Genomic DNA, 27,330 nt, shown 5'->3' on the forward strand with positions numbered 1-27,330 from the left:
CCCTGGGGGTTCCCATTTGTTGGTGTGGCTAAGTTGTGTTGAAGCTGTATAGGTAGCATCTGTGTTTCCTTATACCTGCTTGGTAGGGCCAAACGGCTGTTGCCCATCACTCCATGAGTGAGAATTGCTTTATACCAAGTGAGTCAACTGGCAGCCTCGAGCACTATTCGGGAAGATTTGCCATGTGGCTCCTGTTCTGCAGCTGTGACTGTAGCTGTATATGTAGAAGCTATGTTTCCTTATACCTGCTTTGTAAGGATACATGGCTGTTTGCTGTCAGTCCATGAGTGAGCATTGCATAATACCAAGTGAGTGAACTCCGGTCGCATGCCTCCGCGTGCACATTAATAGAGAGTAATGTAGACGAGTGTTATTCACGTACAGTTTCCATGCAGCTGCTGTTCTCTAGCTTCCACCCTTGGCCAGAAAGTCAGTGATTATGACCCTTCAGATGTGAGATAAATAATTTGGTTTCCACATTATGACTGCACTGTTTTCCGTGCCCCCCTCCCCCCACAATACTTTATATAACTTCCACTGCTAATGCTGCCACCTGCCATCTGTGAGTCATCACTGCACGCTGATGTAAAACATAGGTGGAGGACACATTAATGTGACTGGACTGCACAGGATTACACTGTTTTCCGCATCCCCCTGTCATGCTTTATATAACTTCCACTGCTAATGCTGCCACCTGTCCATCTGTAAGGCGTTACTGCACGCTGACATCAAGCATAGGTGGTCGACGCATTAATGTTAGTGGAGCATGTATTTGTGGGTTATAATATTATGTAGTTACAGCTAATAATGAATAGATTCAATACATTTCCAAAATAAACACGGTCAACAACTGAAGTGCTTTTATCTCTATAGGGAGCAGAAGTTACATAAATATCAAGTCAGTGTGTGACAAGGCAAGTCTGAAATAAAGCAACTACCAAATACATGATGTCACATTGCTAGTGTTACTGATGGTATATTAAAATGTTGCTAAGCTTTGTTACCTTGTTAATCACTGACAAAACTTAGCTGAATATTGAAACTGGCATCTCGTGGGCGGGAAGGGGTGGGGGGTGCTCATGTGCCTCAGGTATTTTATGTGACATCTGTATTCGCAAAACATTCCCGCAGTGTTGTGACTTCTGATAAAATATCAGCTGCTGTTGGGTGTGATTTTTCATCATACAGTTTTGATGCATTTGATCCTAATGGTATACTTTTGATGTCATGAAACAATTGCTGGAGATAATGACACCTTGTGTATGTATTTAAAAAAAGTGAGAATGTTGAAAAATTATTAAGTGTATCTGTGACTCTTATTTTTCCCAATAACAGCTTCACAACAACGTATCTATTACCTGTATACCAGATTTTATTTCTACATAAACATCGCTAGCTAGTGAAGAAATTATTTCACATTACAATGGGTGCTGATGGGGTCTCTATTCTCTCACATATTAAAAAGTAGTTGTTGAGTAAATAACTAATGAAGCAAATGTAATGGAGTTTACCAGTCAACATAAGTTAACAAACAAAATATTTGTTACCCCCTTGAAAAGACCACTTTGTGAGCCTCCAGCACTGACATAAGGCATGGCAGTGAGATCGTATGTATAAGCCAGCCAGTTGTATGGAATCAGTACCACAAGATGAATTGACAAGGGGACATGACAGACTGTCAGGAAGAAACTAACATGTTTGGGTGTGCCCATGACCAGTGCCAGATTTGTTGGTGTATCAATGCAGTTGTACAACATGTTTACAATGAATGGTTTACAATTAACAGCATTCTAGCTGATTAGATTAGAATAGATTAGATTTACTTTCATTCCAATTGATCCGTAGTGAGGAGGTCCTCCAGGATGTGGAACATGTCAGAAAAACAACAATACATGACAAATATTTACAACTAAAACAAATAAGCTAATGTACCATTCCACAGGTCCCAAGTGGAATGATCGTCATTTTTTAATGAACACTAAGAGTCATTTTACAAATACTAATGCACTGTATTTTAAAATAAAAAAGTTTTTTATTTATTTATAAGGTAATACAACTACTGTAATACTTATTTACAATGAATACATTACTGCACTGAAATGGTGCAGAAGTTAGATTATACTAAGACACAAACACACACACACACACACACACACACACACACACACAAATTTTCAATGAACACATTACTGCACTGAAATTGTGCAGAAGTTATGTTGTACTTATATACAAATCAGTTGGTTTTATTAAGAAATTCATCAATGGAGTAGAAGGAGTTGGCCACCAATAAATCCTTTAGGCTTCTCTTAAACTGAATTTCATTGGTTGTGACAGGTACTGGAGACGAGAGACACAGTAAAAGCTGCTGTCAGTGATGTAGGCCCATGTCAACTATTTTCTGGGTTAACATTGTGAAGGGAATAGCATGCAATGGACATTTTGAGTCGAGTACATCACAAGAGGTCATTGTTTAGAGAATCATGTGAAGTTGCATATATTCAATGAGCCAAACGACACAGTAACTGAGTAGTGGCTGACTACAGGCTTGTAATGTTGACTGAGAAGTCAGGATTTCACCTTTGCAAGAGATGACAGGTGTTGAGTACACTAACAGCTTAAAGAAGCATTTAATCCACTGCATGCTGTGAGTGTAGTTCAGGCCAGAAATAGTTTTGTGATTTTCTGTGGGTATTTTTCATGCCACGACTTGGGCCAATTCACTCAGGTTACCATGAACAAGAACTGAATTGTTTATTTCAATATTCTTGTCGACTGAGTGTTGCCTTTTCTTCTACGTCTTCTGATCACCACCACCTTCTTGTAACCCAAAGTTGATTTAGTAACATGAATCTTCAAGCTTTCCCAGTGGATGTGTTGTAAATAGTCTTCATGGTTTTGCCACTGGATGACGTTGTGCGAATTCTAAAATATTTATTAATTCTGAAGTAAGTTAATAATTTGGGTAGCTGGTTAATTCAGAGAGAAGTAGCAATGGTAGAATTTGAATAAACAGTTTTCATAATACTCATCTTTTATTCTTCTTCTTTGTTGTAAATTGTAGGCTCATAGTCCATTCTAAAATGTAACTTTTTATACTGGTCTAGAGGAAGTTCAGCTTCATTTTGTTGAATAATATGAACACTGGTGGACTTTCTGGTGTTGAACACAAATATTTTCAGTCATTTCACTTCACAATACATATCAACATCAACCAAATGCTAACACAGCACATATAACTTGTACTCCATCCTCGCACTTCAAACTCATACTACTAACTACCCAAAGACAATAATTTACATCTAACAGCATGTAGCAAGGAAAATACTATCATATGTCGATATATTTGTGCAAAATATCTTTGAAACATACAGTTCAAACATAAAATAATTGTTTATCATTGCTTATCTTTTTAAGAAGTCCATAATCATCAATGTATTACATTAAGTGGTTACATTATATTGATATCTAGACATTTTCGTATAGCTATATGGTAGAGGATTTCTGGGTTTTGAGTCTTCAACTTGGGAATCAGTTATTTTATACAATCCAAGATTGGTTAGAATCAAACAATGGAAAATCCAGGATGGAATGAAACAATATTATGAAAAGGAAAGTTGCTACTCACCATATAGCGGAGATGCTGAGTTGCGGACAGGTACAATGAAAAGACTGTCACAAATAAAGCTTTTGGCCAGTAAGGCCTTCATCAACAACAGATGCCAGAGATACACACACACACACACACACACACACACACACACATGCAAATGCAACTCACTCACACATGACTGTAGTCTTGGGCAACACAGTCGTGTGTGTGTGTGTGTGTGTGTGTGTGTGTAACTATACTCCCACAACAAAGATTCCAACGCCCATTTCTGATTATCAGTTACCCTTTTTGCTTCTGAAATCTTAATTATTTAAATTCTGTATCTAATTCTGGGATATCTTTGACAATTTTAAAAATTGTATACTATTTATTTTATCCTCCTCATAAGATATAACTGACTTCATAAAATTAGTACAAATACAATCTCCATCAGATGCGTTGATAATCAACTTCTGTCCTCCCCAGATAGAACCTGCATTCACACTAACCATCCATGACAGGCTGAGGATAAGATCCTCACTGAGATCCTGAATTATTAAATATATATGTGTGTAAAAGTTACTCCATAAATTGTAAAAACTATTAAAGCCTGCCTTTTAACCACTTTATTATGTCTCCCAGTTGCACCTTTCATCTGTACTAAAATTACAGTCATCATTATGTTTTACTTTTTTACTTAAGGATTCAGACACTCCTGAAATTTGGCTGCCTGTGTCAACATGACACCTGCCTTCCCATGAACCTATTCTGAGTTTAATGAACAGAAAAGAAACATCAGTACATTTATCAGTCTTAATACCCTCATATGACAGGTCATCTTCTCTCTCTTCAGAACTAAATCCACCAAAATCAGTGCTATTCTTACCATTTCAATTGCCTTGGCACAGTTTCATTAAATTAGCACAGGCATCACTATCACTGTCACTAAGAATTTTATCAATCCTTGCACACTTACTTACTTTATGTAGATCAACAACATGGTACTTATCTGTAAGTTGTTTTACAATAACATATTTAATTTTATGCCACCAGTCTGGATATAAAGTTAAATACAGATTTTTTTTCACAATTCTAAAGCTTTCATCTTTTTCAATAGCACCTCTATTTAGCCACATATATAAAAAAGATTCATTCTCATTCATAACATTAAGCATCTTACTGTGAATTTCATAACTAGTAACTGAACTAGTATGATCATCTATACATACTAATGTCCCTTAATCCTGTAACAGTGTCCTTGGGTACCTCTACAGTATCATAACCACAATTACACATGTCCTTATAATTACCTAATTCCTGTGTATTCATCATCACTTACCCTTAATTTATTATATTCAATAATACCACAAACATCTTCAATATTACCACACAAATAACCAATATCTTAATTCCCTATTTCATTACTGTTTACATACTTACTTTCACTCAACTTTCTGTTCTTTAACACAATATTCACTTTTTTCCTCACCTGGTTCTTCCATTAATTTCTGAATTCCAAAATCTTCACAAAAATCAGTTCCTTCAGCATTTAACAAATGAAACATCTCAATCCAGTTATAGAATTCTGATAAATTAAATTCTCCTATATCTTCTTTTCTAATTTCTATGTGCTCACTTACCTTATTCAAGTGTTTTGCCCTTCCTGGTGAGCGTACCTCTTTCTCAACAGATTAAACAGAATAGTACATATCTTCAAGATAGATCCTGTTCACTTCACTAAAGTGTTTTTCTTGTGTGTCAGTATTTATGTAATTTCTGGCCCATTTGTTATTTGTTTCATGAGCCCCAACTTATGGACTAACAAAAGGGCCCATGCTAGTTTTTTTATTTCCTGAATTAATACCCCATCCCGTTTCCTTGTATTTTTATTATCATTTCTATTCCAATTTCTGTTCCAACTATTGCCATGTTGCTCCTCAGGGTAAAAGTTGTTACCATTTATCATACAATGTTCCTTCTGTTGATAATTGTTACCATTGTAGTTACTATGTTTGCTCCAGTTGTGATTATTACTGCGCCAATATTGATAACTACCACTTTCAAAATGTGTGTGCCTATTGTGGCTGTATTTCCCTGCTTTTTACAAAACTCTAATTTATCTACATATTTCAAAAACTGGTCTATTGTGTCATCTGGCTCATAGACTAGGACCCACTGTACTACAGCTGGTTAGCTCTTTTTTTTTTATAGCATCTATCTGGATGAGTTCATTGAACAGTTTGCTCAAATAAGCTAATTTTTTAAGTTGATTTTTGCAAAACTGTTTCGTGCTAATACGTCCATCCCTGTGATTTGGTCCACTGAGAAATTCGCTTTTTATTCTATCTTGTTCTGTCCCTGACCAAAATCTATCTAAAAATCCTTTCTCTCAAAATCTGCATAGTTGTATCATCCTAAGTATACTGATTAGCCCAACTTAGTGCTTCACCTTCCAGAAACTTCTTAACAAACTTGATTTTCATAACATCAGTCATATTAAACACAAAATTATCTCTGCAATGCTGCGGAAAATCTACAGGATGTAAACTATCTTCACCTGAGAAGTTTTTTACTAGAATGTTGCACACACATGGCACCAACATTGTTTATAAGATTTCTATTAACAACTTCATTGTACAATTCTTTAACCTTTTTGCATGGAACATAAACACTACTTTCTAGGGTGCTGGTTTTGTTGTTACAAAATAATACATTTTCTGTGAGTTTGCTGTCTTCAATATGTTCAATGAAACTGCTTTCAGCAAGTACCAGTTCAGTATCAACATTAGTTTCCAAAGCTGAAATTCAACTATATAGATTTTTTTTTCAACAGTACTTATTTCCTCTTACACTTTTTTGAATGAATTTTTTTCCTACCTTCAGCGACCTCATTTTTGACATTTTTGACTTTCAGTGCTAAATTTAATTTCAATTTCTAGCAAGCATTGGAAAATCCAGGATATTAAAATGTAACAATAAAATGAAAGGAAAGTTGCCACTCACCAAACAGCAGAGATGCTGAGTTGCAGATAGGCACAACAAAAATACTATCACAAATAAGCTTTCGGCCAACAAGGACTTTGTTGAAAATAGATGACACACACACACACAAAGACACACACACAAAACTCTCTCACACACACACACATAACTGCACTCTCTGGCAGCTGAAGCCAGACATTTATACAGTTTCAAATAGCTATATGGTAGTGGATTTCTGGGTTTTGAGTCTTCGTCTTGGGAATCGGTCATTTCATATAATCCAAGGTCGATTAATACATTTATCTCTCCATAACCAGTTTCATTACAATCTTCATTATGAGCAGCCTGTGGACACTTCCATCTTCCAACAACACAACAGCTGTGTTCTCAGGGCTGCATATATACACTCAATCACCCTAAGCCAGGCTCATCCAAGAATTGCGCCCAGCGGGCGCGCCCACGCCCCACGGGCGCAAGGCAGTGTAGCTCAGCGCCCCGTCCGCGACCGTGTGTCGCTAGTGTCGGCATAGGAGCTGCAGAGCGAATGAGACCGCACAACACTGTGCTGCCCTGGACTGTCCCGCAGTCAGATCCAACGTAAACAAAGTAACAGAGGAAGCGCACCTCTGTAAAAGAGGTCGATGATCGGTAAAACAAGCAAACCATCTACTGTTTAGGTAACAACTAGTGTTCGTCTGGCAGAATTACTACACAAAGCTTTAGAAAACAATATCCAAAACAAGAATCGAAAAACATCTTAGTTGTTTTCTGACCCAAAGGTTCATTCTATTAGTACTGCACATGTACACTCATCATTTATGTACAATAGGCCTCTTCTGAAAAATATATCAGTTTCTTAAATAGACTAGAGTCATAAATATTCTATTTTAGAAATAATTTTATGTAAGGGATATAGAGTCTGATTCTTACTGTTTACTTCGGGCTACATCTTTTTGTATCCCTTTTCAGAGTTTAGAAATCGGATCCTTAGTTTGCTGTTTTGTACATAATAATTTTAACCGACCATGTTTGAATACTTATTAAAAAATAGAATTAAGGTTATAAAGTTCTTTAATTCTTACAATCAACATTCTTAAAGAAGACAATTACGTACGAAGTGCGTGTACAGCGGCATGGCGAGGCTCGGCTCGGCCACTGCAACAACAAACGAATTCGCCCGGGGCGCTGGCCGCAGGTGATCGCGGGCACTAGCACCCCAGGGGCACAGTTTGGACGAGCATGCCCTATGCACCTCAACTGGTCTTCTAAAGCACCTGATCATAACCCCACAGAAAATGTCTGGCACTATTTGGAACAGTGAGTGAAGCATAGCATACAACATCTCCACAAATTGGTAGCTCTACAGAATCTAGTCATGTGAGTTTCAGCTGGATATGGCATACCTGATCTCTTTACCTGGACTTTCTTCTTTGCCAAACTGAATAAATTATCAAGTCTAGAACAATGCTAAATGGTATTAGTGTGATGTCTCTTGGGGCTTTATAATTTTTTGTCCAGTGTGCTTGGATGAAAATACTGAAACAACACATCTGTGAAGCAGCTGCTTAAATGGCAGTGACCAAAATCCAATAAAAAAGAAAATGTGTACTTGTAATGAAATTCTTAAAACAGCTATCATCCACACGTTTTCCAATAATACCAACAGAAAAAAGGGAGCTAGCTGCATGTTCATTCTAACAGCATGCATCATTTAATGTCTATGACAGACAAAGTTACTCACTGGAGACAGTTCCATGCACAAAAAATAAATAAAACTTTTCAGTTCTTAGCTCAGTGTGTACTAACTTAATGAACTAAATGAAACCGTTTTCAGATAACTGTATCCTTCAATCATATTTTTCAGTAAGATTAAAAACAACTTACCCTTTCTGACAGACTTGCAAAACCTTTCTTGGAATGAAATGTTCTTGTATCATACACATAAAATTTTGATTCAAGAGTTGTAGCTACAAGTTTATTCATTGGAATATCTTTTCGGTCAAATTCAAGACCACAAACCTGAAAAAAAAAAAAGTTTTGATTGGAAAATTTCACAGAAAATAAGTTATTAAAAACTGTTGACTAAAAGGTAAAAAGAAAAGAAGAATGGTTCCATGTCATAATCAACCCAGTTTCCCTCTTGGATCTTAAAGCTATGTTTGCAGTGAGCTCATTAGCACAACTCAGAATAGTTTAGACAACATTAGCAGCTAGAATTTCCAAAATTGACTTGTTTCAGTGAAATCTAAATTAGGGAAGCCAGTTTGAAAACAATTCCTAAAAAAAAAAACACTCTGGTTTTCCCTTTCTACATAGTTGCTTCATTTCAAAGTCACAAAAATCAACAACACATCATCAGCATACAAATTAGGAAAACATATTTAGTATTCAGAATGAGATTTTCACTCTGCAGCGGAGTGTGCGCTGATATGAAACTTCCTCGCAGATTAAAACTGTGTGTCGGACTGAGACTCGAACTCGGGACCTTTGCCTTTCGCGGGCAAGTGTTCTACTAACTGAGCTACCCAAGCACGACTCATGCCCTGTCCTCACAGCTTTACTTCTGCCAGTACCTCATCTCCTACCTTCCAAACCTTACAGAAGCTCTCCTGCGAACCTTGCAGAACTAGCAATCCTGAAAGAAAGGATATTGCGGAGACATGGCTTAGCCACAGCCTGGGGGATGTTTCCAGAATGAGATTTTCACTCTGCAGCGGAGTGTGCGCTAATATGAAACTTTCCGGCACATTAAAACTGTGTGCCGGACCGAGACTCGAACTCGGGACCTTTGCCTTTCGCGGGCAAGTGCTCTACCGACTGAGCTACCCAAGCACGACTCACGGCCAATGAGCACTTGCTCGCGAAAGGCAAAGGTCCCGAGTTCGAGTCTCAGTCCGGCACACAGTTTTAATCTGCCAGGAAGTTTCATATAGACGGGGCGTGAGTCGTGCTTGGGTAGTTCAGTTGGTAGAGCACTTGCGCACGAAAGGCAAAGGTCCCGAGTTCAAGTCTCGGTCCGGCACACAGTTTTAATCTGCCAGGAAGTTTCATATCAGCGCACACTCTGCTGCAGAGTGAAAATCTCATTCTGGAAACATCCCCCAGGCTGTGGCTAAGCCATGTCTCCGCAATATCCTTTCTTTCAGGAGTGCTAGTTCTGCAAGGTTCGCAGGAGAGCTTCTGTAAGGTTTGGAAAGTAGGAGACGAGGTACTGGAGTAGTAAAGCTGTGAGGACGGGGCATGAGTCGTGCTTGGGTAGCTCAGTTAGTAGAGCACTTGCCCGTGAAAGGCAAATGTCCCGAGTTCGAGTCTTGGTCCAGCACACAGTTTTAATCTTCCAGGAAGTTTCATATTTAGTATTGGTTATTTATAAACTGATGGAAAATTGGATTGGCAGTGGAACAAAAATATGTATCTGGGGATAGATTATGGATATTTTTCTTAAAAATGTAAGTGTTCTTAAGTGACAATTTTTACTTTAAAATTTGTTTCTTTAACTCTAGTCTATGATCACTAATACTGTCTTTAGACTATCGATTTCAAATTGTCCTGACCATCCTCAGATACTCAAAAAAGAGGAACCAAATATAACTAATTTACAGTCTACATCTTATGTTCTTCTTCTTCATCATCATCATAATCATTGTTTCAAGGATTAGGCTATTGCCTGTTCTGAACTCACACACAAAATCATTCCCCACTGTTTTCCCATCTGGCTTGTTCTTCATGATATTCTGGGGAAATCGATGATGTGGGATTTTCACAAAGTGTTTTGTCTAACGTTCATGATACTGTTGGATAATTTCATTCATTCAAACATTGGGCCATAAAGTATAAAAAGAGCTCACCATGAAATTATTAAAAGAGATGGCGGTTCCTGTCGTATCCTGTGGAAGTGAAAGCTCGGTTTCCACAAAGAATAACAAGAAAACAACATTTGGACAGCACAAATGAGGTTCCTGAGGAGAACAAAGGGTTGTACAAGAAGAGAATTAATCTACATCTTGCAAATAGCAAATTATGATACAACTAAAGCTATTAATTTCACAAATATAAAATACATGAGTTTAAAAATGCGACAAAAAATACCTGCATCAAACATGTACTATTATAATAAAGTCAGAGTGGCATCATCAAGGGATGCAAACAGAGTTAGCTAAGCATTGTCAAATAAAACTAATATTATGATGAAAATACGCCACAATGCCAACAGTCATAATGTGAATGGAACTACTGTTCGCAGCAATTTGAGGTGCGGCGGGAGCAAAAAAAATATGTTTGTGATGCAAATGCATCATGTATCATTACTGTAAATATATCTGACAAAAATGCAATTAAGAAACAACATACAATTAGGTAAAAACTATTTTGGAATTACAAGATGTTCTAAAAACTTTTACAGCAATAAAATGACATACATAAAAAACACAAGTGAATTTTTCTTTTAAATTATTAAAAACCTGGCAGACAGACAGGAAAGAAGAATACGAATCTGGAAGTAAAAAGCAGTGATAGGATGGTTAAGTCTAAGAAGATGGCTAATAAGAAGAGGAACCTGAAAAGATACAAGAAATCAAGATGTGGAAGGAATATTTTAAAGAGCTACTTAACACAAATTGAAATATGGAAGAGGAAAATGAGGAGCCTGGGTATGGGAGCTGTGGGGACACAGAGGACATCAAGATTGACCTAACCTAGGCAGAAGAATTTGTAGTGAGGGTATCTTCCAGGATGTAGAACATGTCAGGAAAGCCACAATACACAATAGACATTTACTAAGAAAAACAAATATGCTACCGTACCTTCCACAGATGTCAAGTGCAATGGCCCTAATAGAAGTGGAATAAATAAAAAAAAGTCTTTAAACATATTTTTATTTAAAAAGTAATAAATAACTAGTCACAAAGCCTGTAAATGTTCAATAACACTGAGGAGAATATGATCACTCATAGCTTATTGTAACCAACCATCATCAAACAGAATAATCATTTTATTGCACAAATTTATAACAACAGTATCATTCTACTGAATTTTTATACAGAAGTCAGACTGTACAAATACTCACATTATTTGATATTATAAGTAATGCATATACATCAGTTGATTCTACAAGAAATTCATTAGCAGAGTACAAGTAGTTGGCCACCAATAAATACTTTACTCTTCCCTTAAACTGAACGTTATTAGTAGTTATACTTTTTATGGCTGTTAGCAAGTTATTGAAAATGTGTGTTCCTGATTAATGGAAACATTTCTGGACCAAAGTAAGTGACTTTAAATCTTTATGAATATGATTCTTATTTCTAGTATTGATTCCAAGAACTGAGCTGTTGGTTTGAAAAAGAGATATATTTTTAATGAAAAATTTCATTAAGGAATATATATTTTGGAAAACAATAGTTCGTACCCTAGTTCCATAAATAGGCCTCTTCAGCTCACATCAGTGGCGGATATATATGGGAACTCGCCGCCCCCCCACCCCGTGGGACCAAATGCATTGCCACCTGCGCCACCCTCACAAGTCAGCCCACACGCTATTCGTTCATTTCTTTTGTCAGTTAACTTGACTGAATCGAGTTATTGAGTATGTGTACTTTCCTATGTAGCATGCACGTCCACGTCATCATATTTTATACATTTCTGTCTGGCACATAGATAGCTAACATATACCTATGAGAAAAGTTGCAGCCAGTCTAGTGATCTTGATACGTTATTCTGTCTGGCATATGTCTGAGAAAAGTCGCGATTATTCTACTGTTTTCTTGTACAGAGAACCTCCGATACATAGTGTTATAAATATGGACTATTCGCCGAATAGGAAGGTAGTTTACATTCAGAAACAGAAGTATTAAGACTGAAGAATGAATAAGTAAGTAATCAACTTGTCAGGAAGAATAGGCACTTGGAATTCATCATTTAAGGAAGAGAACCAAATTGTAATTTTTTATGTCATAAGATGGCAATGTCTTTTATATGTGTATAATAAGTTTAAATAAAACTTTCTTAAACTTTGCATGCAACTTGATTATTTTTTATTAAGGTAAAAGTAAAGGTATCTCAGGATATCTTTAGTGCCCCCTCCTCGAGGTTTTTCTGTATCTGCCACTGGCTCACATCAGAAATAATTCTTATTAAACATTTCTGTACTCTGAAAACTTTAGTTCGGCTTGATGAATTACTTAAAAATAATCCTGCGTGACACTATAGACTGAACGTAATCATAGTTTGCCAGCTTTTATATTTTTATATCATCTACAACTCATAACATTCATACTGCAAATAGAGATGTGTTTAGGCACTACAACAGTTCTTTGGTATGTTCCTCCCAGTTGAATTTATCATCAGGCTGTAATCTTATGAATTAAATACTGTCAACTTCTTCTATCGCATTGTTGTCCTATTTTGGGTATATATACTGGTGAGAAACCTTTTACAAGTTCTAAACTTATGTAATGAGTTTTTTCAAGTTTAGTGACAAAGAACTGGCTAGGAACCATTTATTAATGTCCATAAAAATTTCATTAATCAATTTTTCTAAGATCATACTTGATTTGGTATTTATTGCAATGTTTGTGTCATCTGCAAACAAAACAAACTTGGCCTCTGGTAATTTTAAAGATGAAAGGTCACTGATACACACAAAAAAAGTAAGAGCTCTAAGATGGAAACTTGTGGGACATCACTTGTAATTAGTCCCCAGCTCAATGATGCATCATAGCTCAGTACATGCTTCTTTCCTAATGATAACCTTAGTTTTCTGTCAGAGAGATAGAGGATTTGAACCATTTTGCAGAATTTCCTGTTACACCATAATATCCTAATTTATTTAAAAGGCTACTGTAATTTATAAAGTCAAATGCCTTTGACAGATCACAAAATGTACCAGTAGCCTGTAATTTATTGTTCTAATGAATTAACTACTGTACATTCTTGCTGTATGTGTAGGTAGCCTTCTTAAAGTCAGAACCCTTTAGAAATCTGTTTTTTTGACAATATATTAATTGCTGTCAGATGGATAGAAGCCAATTGTATATTACCTTTTCTAAATTTTTTGAGAATGCTGGCAAAAGTGAACCTGGGTGGAAAATACCAGTATTTCTTTATCTCCTTTCTTAAACAAAGGCTTAACCTTAGCATATTTAAGGGGCTCCGGAACGCCCTATACTTGCAATGTTAAAATAACGCTTATAAATTACATCTTTCCTCACAAAGTATTTGAGGTAGGAAGTTGAACTTTTTACAGATTATTTATTGGAATATGGGTTACAACTTAACACAGGGATTTTACAAAATTTTAGTTCAGTTATTAAAGATGATTTTTTTTCAATTGTAATGAAAATTCACAACATTTTTTTGCAATTTTTTATTTATATATTCAAAAATATACAGTTTTTTGGAAAAAGGCTGTGTTAAATTATGCAGAAGGTACTGTGTAACATTTACTGAAAGTTTGAAACAAATATGTTTGGAAGATCCTTAGAAAACATGTAATTAGTATGAGAAAATAAAAGTTTTGGGAATCGAGCGACAAAGATTGGATTAACTTTTTAGTGCATTCCAGGTCCATAGGATGGATTATCTTCATCCTCTGCAAACTCCTCCTCCAGCTTCCTCTTGTTCCTCCTCCTGTTTACTCTTGCTTGTATTTCTAGACTCTTTACAGCCCTGTGTGCAGCCCGAAGGCGTTCCTTGTCTAAAGCAAGCATCACTCGTACCATGTTAGAACCTATCTTCATTCCCATATTTCTAAATACCTTGCACCTTACAATGTTGCCATCATTGAAAGTCGCAACAGCATCATACACACCAAAGTGAAGTGTTTCTATTCCAACAAATACAGTCTTGGGGATTCTCGACCATATAACACTATTTACACTTTCATTGGGGTTTTGAGTTTTTCCGTGAATACCCTTTTTCAACAGTTCAGGTGCTGCTAAGTCTCTGAAAATAGGTTTTATCACCTCCATTATTGCATGAGGCAGACTATGCTTATGAGTGTACACTTCACCAGTTAGCAATCCTTTGTTATATTTACACCAACTGTCTTCTTCTTTGTGACACAAGCTATGTTGGGGATTTTCATCGGTTGAAGAAGTATGAAAAAAAAGAGCCCAAACAGCCTTCTTCATTTCGTCGACACTTTGTGTATTTTGCCTAATAGCCATTCCATAATAGTTCTGTATTTTGTCAATTACACTGTCAGTTAACCTTCCCTTCCCATCCAACCCTTTACCATCACTGAGTTTTTGTTTTTTGTACGAAGCTTTCACTCGCCGAAGTCTTGTTCCCATTCGCTTCTGTACGTGTCCAATACACTCAAATTTCTGCACTACAACATCATCACCATAGGGCTTCAGTCCTTGAACATGTTTGAAACTTTTAGAATCACCGTCACCAAGGTAATTAACATATCACACTTTATCACACGCCTCAGAACGCTGGAATATACTGGCAACACCAGCCGCTTCCATTCCTCCACTACTGCCACTATAGTTAGCTTTGCAATTATTTTCATGTGTACCTTTATATTTTTGTGGACATCTACAATACTTTGATATTACTGCTACATCTAAAACTTTCCCTGTATACATACTGGTGGCAGATACTACACCATGAAGAGATGTGTGTCCCCGTTTATGCCAGGTACCATCGAACGCTGCAGTCAAATCTCTGTTACCATTATTTTCCATTACTGCCTCTTCCACAGCATTCTTCATAGATTCTATACAGACATCTTCTACTTTAGACCCTATTAATTTATTATAGGTCATAAACTTGGTTGGGGGATTTGGAAGATTCATGATGCCACAGAAAATTGCACCTGCAGTAGCACCCTTACCAACTGAACGCAAGGAATAAACAAATCTAATGTTGTGTTCGTAGATTTTGCTACCATTTTCTTCAGTTGCAGTTACTGCAACACTGTTCCAAAAGTTGGTCATGTATGAACACTTATTACATTTCAGTTGTATTTCACTAGCAAGTCCTACGTGCTTTATTATGGAGAGTTCCAGACCAACTTCACTACAATGAATACATCTTACACAGTTTGAAAAAATTCCTTTGAGAACCGACATATCAAATATTTCATTCACATCCGATTCTCCCACAAAACATTCATAGTTTTCACTCATTGAACCAAGCTTCTTCTGTGAAGTATTTTCTTTCCCACTTTGACTGCTATGGGCAGGTGTACTTGAGAGGTTAGGTTCACTCACTTGGTTATCGTCTTTATTGTTTACAGTAATAACACATACCTTTGGCTTTCCAACATTTCTCCTTTTCTTAAAAGCCTTCAGAGGATTTCTAATAACTTTACTTTTACTCATTATTACACTTCAACAAAACAGAGACTCAAGAAACAGAATTAATTACGAATATTTTCGAGATAACGACAGAGTAAATAAACATGAAACAATCGACAATCACACCAATGATATATATTGAACCATCACAGGTTAGCCACAACACATACTTTATCTCACATCACTAAAATGTACCTGATGAACACGGACGTTAATAATAACACCATTTGACAGCAGTTTAACAGCGCCACAGTGGGTCACGCCCATGTAGAACACATTTCAAAAAAAATTTAAAAATAGTTGCAGAAAAAATTTAAAAATAGTTGTAGTCTTCGGAATTGAATAAATTATATATCTATTAAAAGGTAATAGTCTGCAGATTCAGAAAATGCAAAAAAGTAAAAATTGAACTTTTCAAGATTTTGAACCTTTCCGGAGCCCCTTAAGACATTCAGGAAATGTTCCACTAAAAATTTACTGGTAGCTTAATATGTTATTAAACTCAGAGGCACACTCTTTAATCAATTTTGTTGACATTTTGTCATAACCACTAGAAACTTTTGAGTTTAAACATTTCATGGTGGACATTATTTCTACAGGTGTAGTGAGGGTCATATTCAATTACTGAAGTTATTTGTAATTACTGGTCAGAGATATTCCACGCCATCTTCTACTGAACTTGACAACCCCACCTTTTCAGTAACAGATATGAAATGATTGTTAAAATGTTTTGCAATGCCGCACACATCTGTTACCAGTGTATTACCTATTCTTAATGCTACCTGCTCTTCTTCATATCTGCTTCTGCCAGTCTCCTCCTTGATTACATCCCATTCTGTCTGGTTATTTGATGTGATTACCTTTTCCTCATAATGCATTTGCTCTGAAGGCCATATTATTGTCTTTAATAACTTGAAGTATGCCTTGTAATGAGCAACAGAATTAACATCAGAGTTGTTTCTGACTGACAAATACAGTTTCAATTTTGGTTCAAAAGATACCTTTATTCTTTGAGTAATCTATGGATTCTTTGTAGATTTTGGTTTAATCTGAGTTAATTTTGGGAGAAATTGTATTCAAGCAAAGTAAGGACTTTATTAATAAAAGCGAGGTATTTTTCATTTATGGCTTTAGCGATTTGTACATCACTCCAGTTCATGTCTTTCAGAAGTGTCCTAAAATAATTAATTTTTGGCTTACTGATTACCATCCTGAATTCAGATTTAGTAGATTTTATATCTTGTTCATATTACTTGATTTTGACGAAAGTGATAGCTCTTCCACAGAGTCCGAAAGCTCTATTAATAAACCATCCAAGACAGCAGGGGTGTCAAAGCAGTTTCATGTTTCAATAAGAGATGTTAGTTGTTCTGAATCTGAAGAATCAGAAAGTGATAGTGAAACGCCTATGAAGAAAGCTCGTCTTTGTGATATATTTGACTGGAAAGAAAATGACTTTCAGCCAGTTAATCATGTATTTGATGATATGCTGTCGGGACACGTGTGTCAAATATGGAATGTGTCAAGTATTCTGTCAGTTTTCATGTTATTCTTTACACAAGAACTGATGAAATATATAGCTGACGAAACGAATCGGTTTAATTTATTCAACAAGGAGAATACTCCCGAATCAGTGCATTCTCGAATCTCAAAGTGGAAAGATACTGGATATGAAGAAATGTATTGATTCATAGCTGTTTGTCTTCTGATGTCTCGTGTGAAAAGTTAGCGAATACTGGACCAGAAACGTTCTTCTAAATACGCTAATTTTTAGTGAACTCATGTCAAGAGACCACTTTTTGTTACTTATGAGAATGTTACATTTCAGTGACAACTCTGCCAATACTGGAGCTGACAGATTATTCAAAATTAGGAACATTGTCAATAAAGTTCGTACAGCTTTCCGTTGTGCATTTAATCCACATTAGAAACTCTGCATTGATGAAAGTTTGTTATTATTCAAAGGAAGAGTATCTTTCAGAGAATTCATTCCCTCGAAACGGAGTAGATTCAGTATAAAAACATTTGTGTTATGTGATTGTAAGACTGGCTACGTCTTGGATTTCATTGTTTATACAGGGGCATCAACAGAAACTGGGTTCCACAATTTGGGGAAAAGTGGTGACATAGTGGCTACACTTATGAAGCTCTATTTAGAACGTGGATGTACCCTCTACGTCGATAACTGGTAGTCAATCCCAGACTTGTTTGCCTGGCTTCACAGTCATGAACGCATGTGGTACTATCCGTAAGAACAGACGCAACATGCCGAAACTTCAGAAGAAACTGGAACGTGGACATATTTAATTTATGTATACTGACACAATGCATGCTATAAAGTGGTGTGACAAAAGGGAAGTGTGGATGTTGACCACATGTAACACCACAGAAATGGTTGACACAGGAAAGATTGACAGGAATACTGGAGAAAAAATTAAGAAACCACAAAGCATTGTAGATTATAACTTGAATATGGAAGCAGTTGACCGTGCTGATATCCTGCTTAGCTCTGTCAGATGTATATGGAAAACAATGAAGTGGTATAAAAAGTTCTTTGAGATCTGTGTGTTTTAAATGCTCATGTCCTACACAGATCACTAACAGGTCATAAAATGATGATAGCAGAGTTTCATCTGTCACTGGTAAGGGAACTTACAGAAACGTATGCGTTAGAGTGCAGAAAAGCTGGCAGAGGAAGGTGTTCTGATGATAATCCTCTAAGATTTGTGGGAAGGCATTTTCCACACATTATAACAAGTGAGCAATCCAAGAAAAGTGCGCTAAAGCGTGGATGCATTGTTTGCTGGAAACTAAAAGTGCGTCGAGAAAGCAGGCACGAATATAACTTGCAAGGTACCACTGTGTGTCGTACCCTGTTTTGAAAAATACCACACAAAACAGAATTACTAATTGCAGCATAGAACAAATACAATAATGTTATTAGAAAAAAACTTCGAAAACGAAAAACATATATAAAAAGGGAAAAACAAAATAAAAATGTTTTTAACTTTGCCACTGCCGGTCCAAAGCCTGGATCAAAAAGAAGGATGGGAAACATATTCACAAAGTGTAAAAGTAACGCCTAAATTTACAGTTCATGACTTTGAATTTTCTCTATAAGTGAATTTAATGTGCTAACAGAAAGACAGAGATTTCACAGCTTTCAAATGTTTGAAAATCTGTTTAATACTTATGTGCAACAATCACAAGTATTGTACAAATTTCGTCAAAGAAACAAAATTACGCATAATTGGGTAATTGCAAAGTGTAACAAATATTCAGGCAATTCAGCGATACAAACAGTAGGCCATGTGAAATTTCTTATCAGACCAGAATACGAATTTAACGACGTGAAGTAAAATTGTTCTTACCATCGCTCAAAGTAAATTCCGATGTTGTAGTGCAATATGAAAGATGATCTGTATGTCTCTTTCTCCTATAAATGACGTAATACGATGTTCTGAGCAACGAAAATAACATACAGTAATCTATAATCTATGGCTTATTTTATTCATTCTTGAGTTAGTACGGTGAGGAACGCATAGATAAATGCAGACATTATAAATGGGTATCCAAGAAAGAACAATAAACTATTGATGTAAAGCTAACGAATCACATCGCTTTTGGCATAATCTACAAAAATAGTGCAAGAAAACTACAAGCAAGATATCATTATTGGTGACGGAAAATAGTTTTACCAGACAGTTTGAGTCTGTAGTAATTCACCTGCAGGGGAACTACGTAGTGAGAGCATTTACGAGTATTCTGTATCATCCGTGAGAGGACACAATATTTCGCGTGGAGTCGCAGTCACTGCAGAAATATTCAGCAAAGGGCGGGTGGGGCAGCGAGGGTCGCTCCGCCCCAGACGGCAGCTCGAGGGTCAGGCACATTAGTGCAGGAATACGGATGACAGTGCAGGTCGCAGCGCCTCAGCGTGCCAAGCGGATCGTGCACCTCCAGCAGTCAAAGGGTTAAGGTCAACTCTGAACTCATTTAGGATGTTCAGCAGGACCTTCCGGTCTATGGAGTCGTATGCCTTCTTGAACTTCACAAAGAGTGACACGTAGTGTTTGGACCTTAGGGTATAATATCTGATGATTGTTTTGAGGTTGTAGATCTGTTCAGCTTTTGACTGACTTTTTATGAAGCCCCCCCCCCCCCTCCCTTGGTATTCATCTATATGATGTGTGACTTGGCTTCTAAATGCTCTAGAATGGCGAGTGAGAGAATGTTATAGGTTACAGGTAGCAGGGATATTCCTCGGTAGTTGTTAATGTCTTTCATGCTGCCTTCCTTGTGCAAGGGATGGATCAGGACCATTTTCCAATCTTCAGGCAATGTTTCCTCATTCCAATTTTTTTTCTATTTGTTTTTATAAGATTTCGAGTGATTCCTTTGGGGCATATTTCCACAGTTCTGCTACAACTGAGTCTTCTCCAGGTGTTTTGTTGTTTTTGAGACGGGCAATGTGGCACTTGATTTCATCTTTGTCAGGTGGTCTGGACTCTGGGCACTTGAGCAGTGGTTCTTTGGTCTCAGTGGGGTTTGGCGGTTTATTACAGTTCAGTAGGTCTCAAAAGTAATCTGCTAGAATCTGACAATTTTCTTCATTTGAAGCCACCAGTGTACTGTCCTTTCACTGAAAGCATAGTGAAAGTGGTTTGTAAATGATCAGTTTGCGTTTGAAGGCTCTGTAGTACTCTCTTGTTTCATTCTTCCTAAAATTTTGTTCTATCTCATCAATGAGTGATTTTTCGTACTTATGTTTCTCAGTTCTGATGCCCTGGCTGTTTGGGAAATGTTGGATTTTATAGGTTTCCCAGTCAGTTTCCAATTTAGTTCAGTAGTATTGTTTCCATGTGGTGAGCCTTTCCATGAGGACTGACTTGCATGTGTCATTCCACCAGGCATGCCTTTTGCTTCTTTTGATTTCTGCAACTTCTTTTGCAACCTCCATAGGGCACTCTTTGGTGGTACTGAAGTCACAGTTTGCCTTTTCTTGGAACTCCATGACCCTTTGTCGAAGTTTATCATTGTCAAAGCGTATAATTTTTTTGGTCGCCTTTCTGGTGCTTACAGGTATAGGTTTGAATATAATTATGGACATGTAATGATCTGAAGCCACATTTATGTTTTTCTTTCCTTTGACAATCATAATTTCAGGGCTGTTCCTCCTGGAGATCGCGACGTGGTCTATTTGGAACTCGCTGCCTGTTTGGACGGGAGATCGCCAAGTGGTCTGCTTTCTGGGTAGATGGCGAAAATGAGTCGACATTACCTGCAGGTTGTGATTTTCACAGATAGATGCAAATCTTTTGCCATGTTGGTTGGTTTTCTATGGGCAGGTAATTTCCTATCATTTTCTGGTATTTGCGTTCTTGGTCAAGTTGAACATTGCAGTCACACACAAGGAGTTTCACATGGAGTTTAGGAATTTTAGATAGTCTTTCATCCAGTAGGTCCCAGAAGTTATCCACTTCTTCTGGGTCAGATCTGTCTTCATCATTTGTAGGGGCACACACGTTTCCTAGGGAGTAGATTTTGTTTGCACATTTGACTGTCAGTATGGATAATCTGTCACTCACTGGTTCAAAGTTTGTGACTGATTTAAGGATGCTTTACATATATGCTTCATTTTGTTCTACTGCTCATGTCACCCCATTTTTTGACTCTCTGACTGTGTTTGTAATGTATTTATTAGCTATCTAATCTTTCTGACTGACTGGCAAAATGTTTTATGATCATTTTCTGGATAAGATGTATTGCGATGTATGAGGGGCCCTCAGGCAGGTGTGTTCATTCAGTCAGAACTTGCCTATGCTATATCTGATGGCTGTACCAACATTGATCACCTATTACCTGCTCCTCTCTTAACTTTTGCTCACTTAACTTTTTTTCAGTAATCATTTTATCATTTTTATGTATTTTTGTTAGCTCATTAAATGTGATACTTGGATAAAAATTATTACTCTTTATCTGAAGATACCGCAATAGTGTTTCAGAATCACATGTGGTCACTTACCTCTTTCCTTAATAATGATTTTTTAAAATTAATATTATTTGCATTTTTAATTGATTTATTTTTATTACTGTAAAAACTTATAACACTTTGTAACTCCAGAACTGCTTTTACCTAATTGTATGTTTAATACTCCCACCAGCAGTCATGCACATGGATGCAGATTAGCTGTCATGGATTATGTAGCAAAGAAGTGAAGGAAGCTGCCACAGAAGGCACATGCAGAGCACCATATGGGCATAACTGCACACACAGGTATTTACTTGCTGGTGGTGATAGGTCAAGCCAGTAGATTCTTATGATGAGATTGACTAACATGGACCTGGCTTTCATACTGTACTGTGCGCTTTGTTCCACACACTAGTTGTTTCAGCCATTCGCATATGTTGCATTTTATGCTTTTCTCTATCCCATTCTTAATGCAGTGTTCGGGCTCTCTGCCCCAAGTAGACTGACCCGCACATCAAGTATTTCCTTTTCAAGGTTTGAGCTCCCTTGCTTCCAGCTCGAGGACTCACCAATGGCTAGAGCAGTGACACTTGTGCTGAAAGGGTAGTTTTGCGGTATTATCACGCCTGTGCAGAAACAAAAGTGATAATGAAGGATGTTTTTCTGGATATGAAACTTTTTTTCCCCACAGTTGATATTTGTGGCCACCATGGACCCACTATTTTTGCAATGCTGGCAGGAACATTTGTACTTCCCGAAGCAACAACAACAACAACAACAACAACAACAGGAGCAGATGCAGGAGATGCTCAAGCAGAATTCAGAATTGATCCACTATGATGCTGTGCTGGTGGCTGGCCAAGGCCTGCAATATGCCTTCTCCCCTGCCAACCCCCCTCACCACACCATTCACTAGTTTCAGTGAGTCTACAACAAAGATGGGAAAACTACCTTCATCAGTTCTTGCTGCACTTTCATGCTGATAAGGGCAGATTGTTATTGGCCAGAAGTGTTGGGTTGTATACATGGTGCAAAATTTGAAGTCATCTGATGAGCCTGAGTAACTTAACTTTGATGAACTGGTCATGCAGTGTCTTGGACTCAACCCTTGTGTTGGCAGCCTGACTGCTGTTTAATCAATGCCACAAGCATTACGGGCAGTCACATATGAATATGATCACTGATCTGCGAGGCCTCTCATGAAAGTGTCGGTTTCAGTTTCCCAAATGTTCTGTCTCATATGCAGACTCGCTAATTACGGATGTGATCATCCGATTAGAAACTGATCTAGGTCCAAACTAAGCCATTGACCTTCTCTGACCCTTCTTTATCTGAAGTTGCCGATATCGCTGAATCGCGTAAACTTATGTAGTTCAATACACAATGTGAAAAACCCTCAGTGACCTTGCCTTTGGCTAAGACACTATGTGATAATTCCATTGATGATTTGAGTGTGTAAATGTCACAGTGCTGTCCATCTTCATCTGTGGAAAACTCAGTGGGTCAAAGTAAGTAAAAAAAAATCATGATCCCCACTCTAGACTTTTTCAGGCTCTTGATTTTGCTCTCCTTCTGCATCTGTTTCTGTTCAATAGGCAAGTCAGTGGTCTTGTCCCAGTTGCAGTTTGGTGCATATTAGACAGGACTGCCTGTACGTAGATACCATGTATGGGGTATGCTGAGAAGCAGGCCCTCTTAGTATAAGTTTGTGACAATCTGTATGCACAGGATGGCCCAGTGTTCTTCCTAGACTTGGGGGTTCTCTCCGATGCCTCACAAGCATCACCCCAGTGTATTCTGCTAATGTTGATTGTAGATTGGTGACTGACTGAGTTTCAGGTAGACATGAGGGCAACAGTCAGCCTTCTTCCTCTTCCTTTTTTTTCCAGTCTTCTGACTGATTTGATGTGGGCACCATGAATCTCTCTCCAGTGGTGCCAACCTTTTCATCCCAGAGTAGCATCTGCAGGTTACATCCTCAAGTATTTGCTGGCTGTATTCCAATTCCTAATTTTCAATATTCTTCTGCACCCCACATCTCAAATACTTCGACTCTCTTCCATTCCAGTTTTTGCACACTCCATGTTTCATTACCATACAATGCTGTGCTCCAGTTGTCCATTCTCAGAAATTTCATCCTCAAATTAAGGGCTATGTTTAATACTAGTAGACTTCTCCTGGCCAATCCCCTTTTTGCCAGTTATTCTGCTTTTTATGTCCTCCTTGCTCCATCCATCATGGGTTAATTTCTATATCTACATCTACATTTATACTCCGCAAGCCACCCAATGGTGTGTGGCGGAGGGCACTTTACGTGCCACTGTCATTACCTCCCTTTCCTGTTCCAGTCGCGTATGGTTCGTGGGAAGAACGACTGTCTGAAAGCCTCCATGTGCACTCTAATCTCTCTAATTTTACATTCGTGATCTCCTCAGGAGGTATAAGTAGGGGGAAGCAATATATTCGATACCTCATCCAGAAACGCAACCTCTCGAAACCTGGCGAGCAAGCTACACCGCGATTCAGAGTGCCTCTCTTGCAGAGTCTGCCACTTGAGTTTATTAAACATCTCCGTAACGCTATCACGGTTACCAAATAACTCTGTGACGAAACGCGCCGCTCTTCTTTGGATCTTCTCTATCTCCTCCGTCAACCCGATCTGGTACGGATCCCACACTGATGAGCAATACTCAAGTATAGGTCGAACGAGTGTTTTGTAAGCCACCTCCTTTGTTGATGGACTACATTTTCTAAGCACTCTCCCAATGAATCTCAACCTGGTACCCGCCTTACCAACAATTAATTTTATATGATCATTCCACTTCAAATCGTTCCGCACGCATACTCCCAGATATTTTACAGAAGTAACTGCTACCAGTGTTTGTTACGCTATCATATAATCATACAATAAAGGATCCTTCTTTCTATGTATTCGCAATACATTACATTTGTCTATGTTAAGGGACAGTTGCCACTCCCTGCACCAAGTGCCTATCCGCTGCAGATCTTCCTGCATTTTGCTACAATTTTCTAATGCAGCAACTTCTCTGTATACTACAGCATCATCCGCGAAAAGCCGCATGGAACTTCCGACACTATCTACTAGGTCATTTATATATATTGTGAAAAGCAATGGTCCCATAACACTCCCCTGTGGCACGCCGGAGGTTACTTTAACGTCTGTAGACGTCTCTCCATTGATAACAACATGCTGTGTTCTGTTTGCTAAAAATCTTCAATCCACCCACACAGCTGGTGTGATATTCCGTAGGCTCTTACTTTGTTTATCAGGCGACAGTGCGGAACTGTATCGAACGCCTTCCGGAAGTCAAGAAAAATAGCATCTACCTGGGAGCCTGTATCTAATATTTTATGGGTCTCATGAACAAATAAAGCGAGTTGGATCTCACACGATCGTTGTTTCCCGAATCCATGTTGATTCCTACATAGTAGATTCTGGGTTTCCAAAAACGACATGATACTCGAGCAAAAAACGTGTTCTAAAATTCTGCAACCGATCGACGTCAGAGATATAGGTCTATAGTTTTGCGCATCTGCTCGACGACCCTTCTTGAAGACTGGGACTACCTGTGCTCTTTTCCAATCATTTGGAACCCTCCGTTCCTCTAGAGACTTGCGGTACACGGCTGTTAGAAGGGGGGCAAGTTCTTTCGCGTACTCTGTGTAGAATCGAATTGGTATCCCGTCAGGTCCAGTGGACTTTCCTCTGTTGAGTGATTCCAGTTGCTTTTCTATTCCTTGGACACTTATTTCGATGTCAACAATTTTTTCGTTTGTGCGAGGATTTAGAGAAGGAACTGCAGTGCGGTCTTCCTCTGTGAAACAGCTTTGGAAAAAGGTGTTTAGTATTTCAGCTTTACGCGTGTCATCCTCTGTTTCAATGCCATCATCATCCCGGAGTGTCTGGATATGCTGTTTCGAGCCACTTACTGATTTAACGTAAGACCAGAACTTCCTAGGATTTTCTGTCAAGTCAGTACACAGAATTTTACTTTCGAATTCACTGAACGCTTCACGCATAGACCTCCTTACGCTAACTTTGACATCGTTTAGCTTCTGTTTGTCTGAGAGGTTTTGACTGCATTTAAACTTGGAGTGAAGCTCTCTTTGCTTTCGCAGTAGTTTCCTAACTTTGTTGTTGTACCACGGTGGATTTTTCCCGTCCCTCACAGTTTTAATCAGCACGTACCTGTCTAAAACGCATTTTACAATTGCCTTAAACTTTTTCCATAAACACTCAACATTGTCAGTGTCGGAACAGAAATTTTCATTTTGATCTGTTAGGTAGTCTGAAATCTGCCTTCTATTACTCTTGCTAAACAGATAAACCTTCCTCCCATTTTTTATATTCCTATTAACTTCCATATTCAGGGATGCTGCAACGGCCTTATGATCACTGATTCCCTGTTCTGCACATACAGAGTCGAAAAGTTCGGGTCTGTTTGTTATCAATAGGTCCAAGATGTTATCTCCACGAGTCGGTTCTCTGTTTAATTGCTCGAAGTAATTTTCGGATAGTGCACTCAGTATAATGTCACTCGATGCTCTGTCCCTACCACCCGTCCTAAACATCTGAGTGTCCCAGTCTATATCTGGTAAATTGAAATCTCCACCTAAGACTATAACATGCTGAGAAAATTTATGTGAAATGTATTCCAAATTTTCTCTCAGTTGTTCTGCCACTAATGCTGCTGAGTCGGGAGGTTGGTAAAAGGAGCCAATTATTAACCTATCTCGGTTGTTGAGTGTAACCTCCACCCATAATAATTCACAGGAACTATCCACTTCTACTTCACTACAGGATAAACTGCTACTAACAGCGATGAACACTCCACCACCGGTTGCATGCAATCTATCCTTTCTAAATACTGTCTGTACCTTTGTAAAAATTTCGGCAGAATTTATCTCTGGCTTCAGCCAGCTTTCTGTACCTATAACGATTTCAGCTTCGGTGCTTTCTATCAGTGCTTGAAGTTCCAGTACTTTACCAACGCAGCTTCGACAGTTGACAATTACAATACCGATTGCTGCTTGGTCCCCGCATGTCCTGACTTTGCCCCGCACCCGTTGAGGCTGTTGCCCTTTCTGTACTTGCCCAAGGCCATCTAACCTAAAAAGCCGCCCAGCCCACGCCACACAACCCCTGCTACCCGTGTAGCCGCTTGTTGCGTGTAGTGGACTCCTGACCTATCCAGCGGAACCCGAAACCCCACCACCCTATGTGGCGCAAGTCGAGGAATCTGCAGCCCACACGGTCACAGAACCGTCTCAGCCTCTGATTCAGACACTCCACTCGGCTCTGTACCAAAGGTCCGCAGTCAGTCCTGTCGACCATGCTGCAGATGGTGAGCTCTGCTTTCATCCCGCTAGTGAGACTGGCAGTCTTCACCAAATCAGATAGCCGCCGGAAGCCAGAGAGGATTTCCTCCGATCCATAGCGACACACATCATTGGTGCCGACA

The 27,330-nt window shown here is 38.3% G+C and overlaps 1 protein-coding gene across 1 annotated transcript in view; it reads right to left on the reverse strand.

Annotated features, from left to right (window-relative positions):
* Nucleotides 1-27,330, reverse strand: part of LOC126193003 (dynein axonemal assembly factor 10) — a 217,218-nt gene that overhangs the window by 36,857 nt on the left and 153,031 nt on the right. The window contains exon 7 of the mRNA XM_049932651.1: nt 8,456-8,590. Coding sequence (XP_049788608.1) covers nt 8,456-8,590 — 135 coding nt within the window. The remainder of the gene's footprint in view (nt 1-8,455; nt 8,591-27,330) is intronic.

This window comes from Schistocerca nitens, chromosome 1 (genome assembly GCF_023898315.1).
Source record: "Schistocerca nitens isolate TAMUIC-IGC-003100 chromosome 1, iqSchNite1.1, whole genome shotgun sequence".
Lineage (NCBI taxonomy): Eukaryota > Metazoa > Arthropoda > Insecta > Orthoptera > Acrididae > Schistocerca > Schistocerca nitens.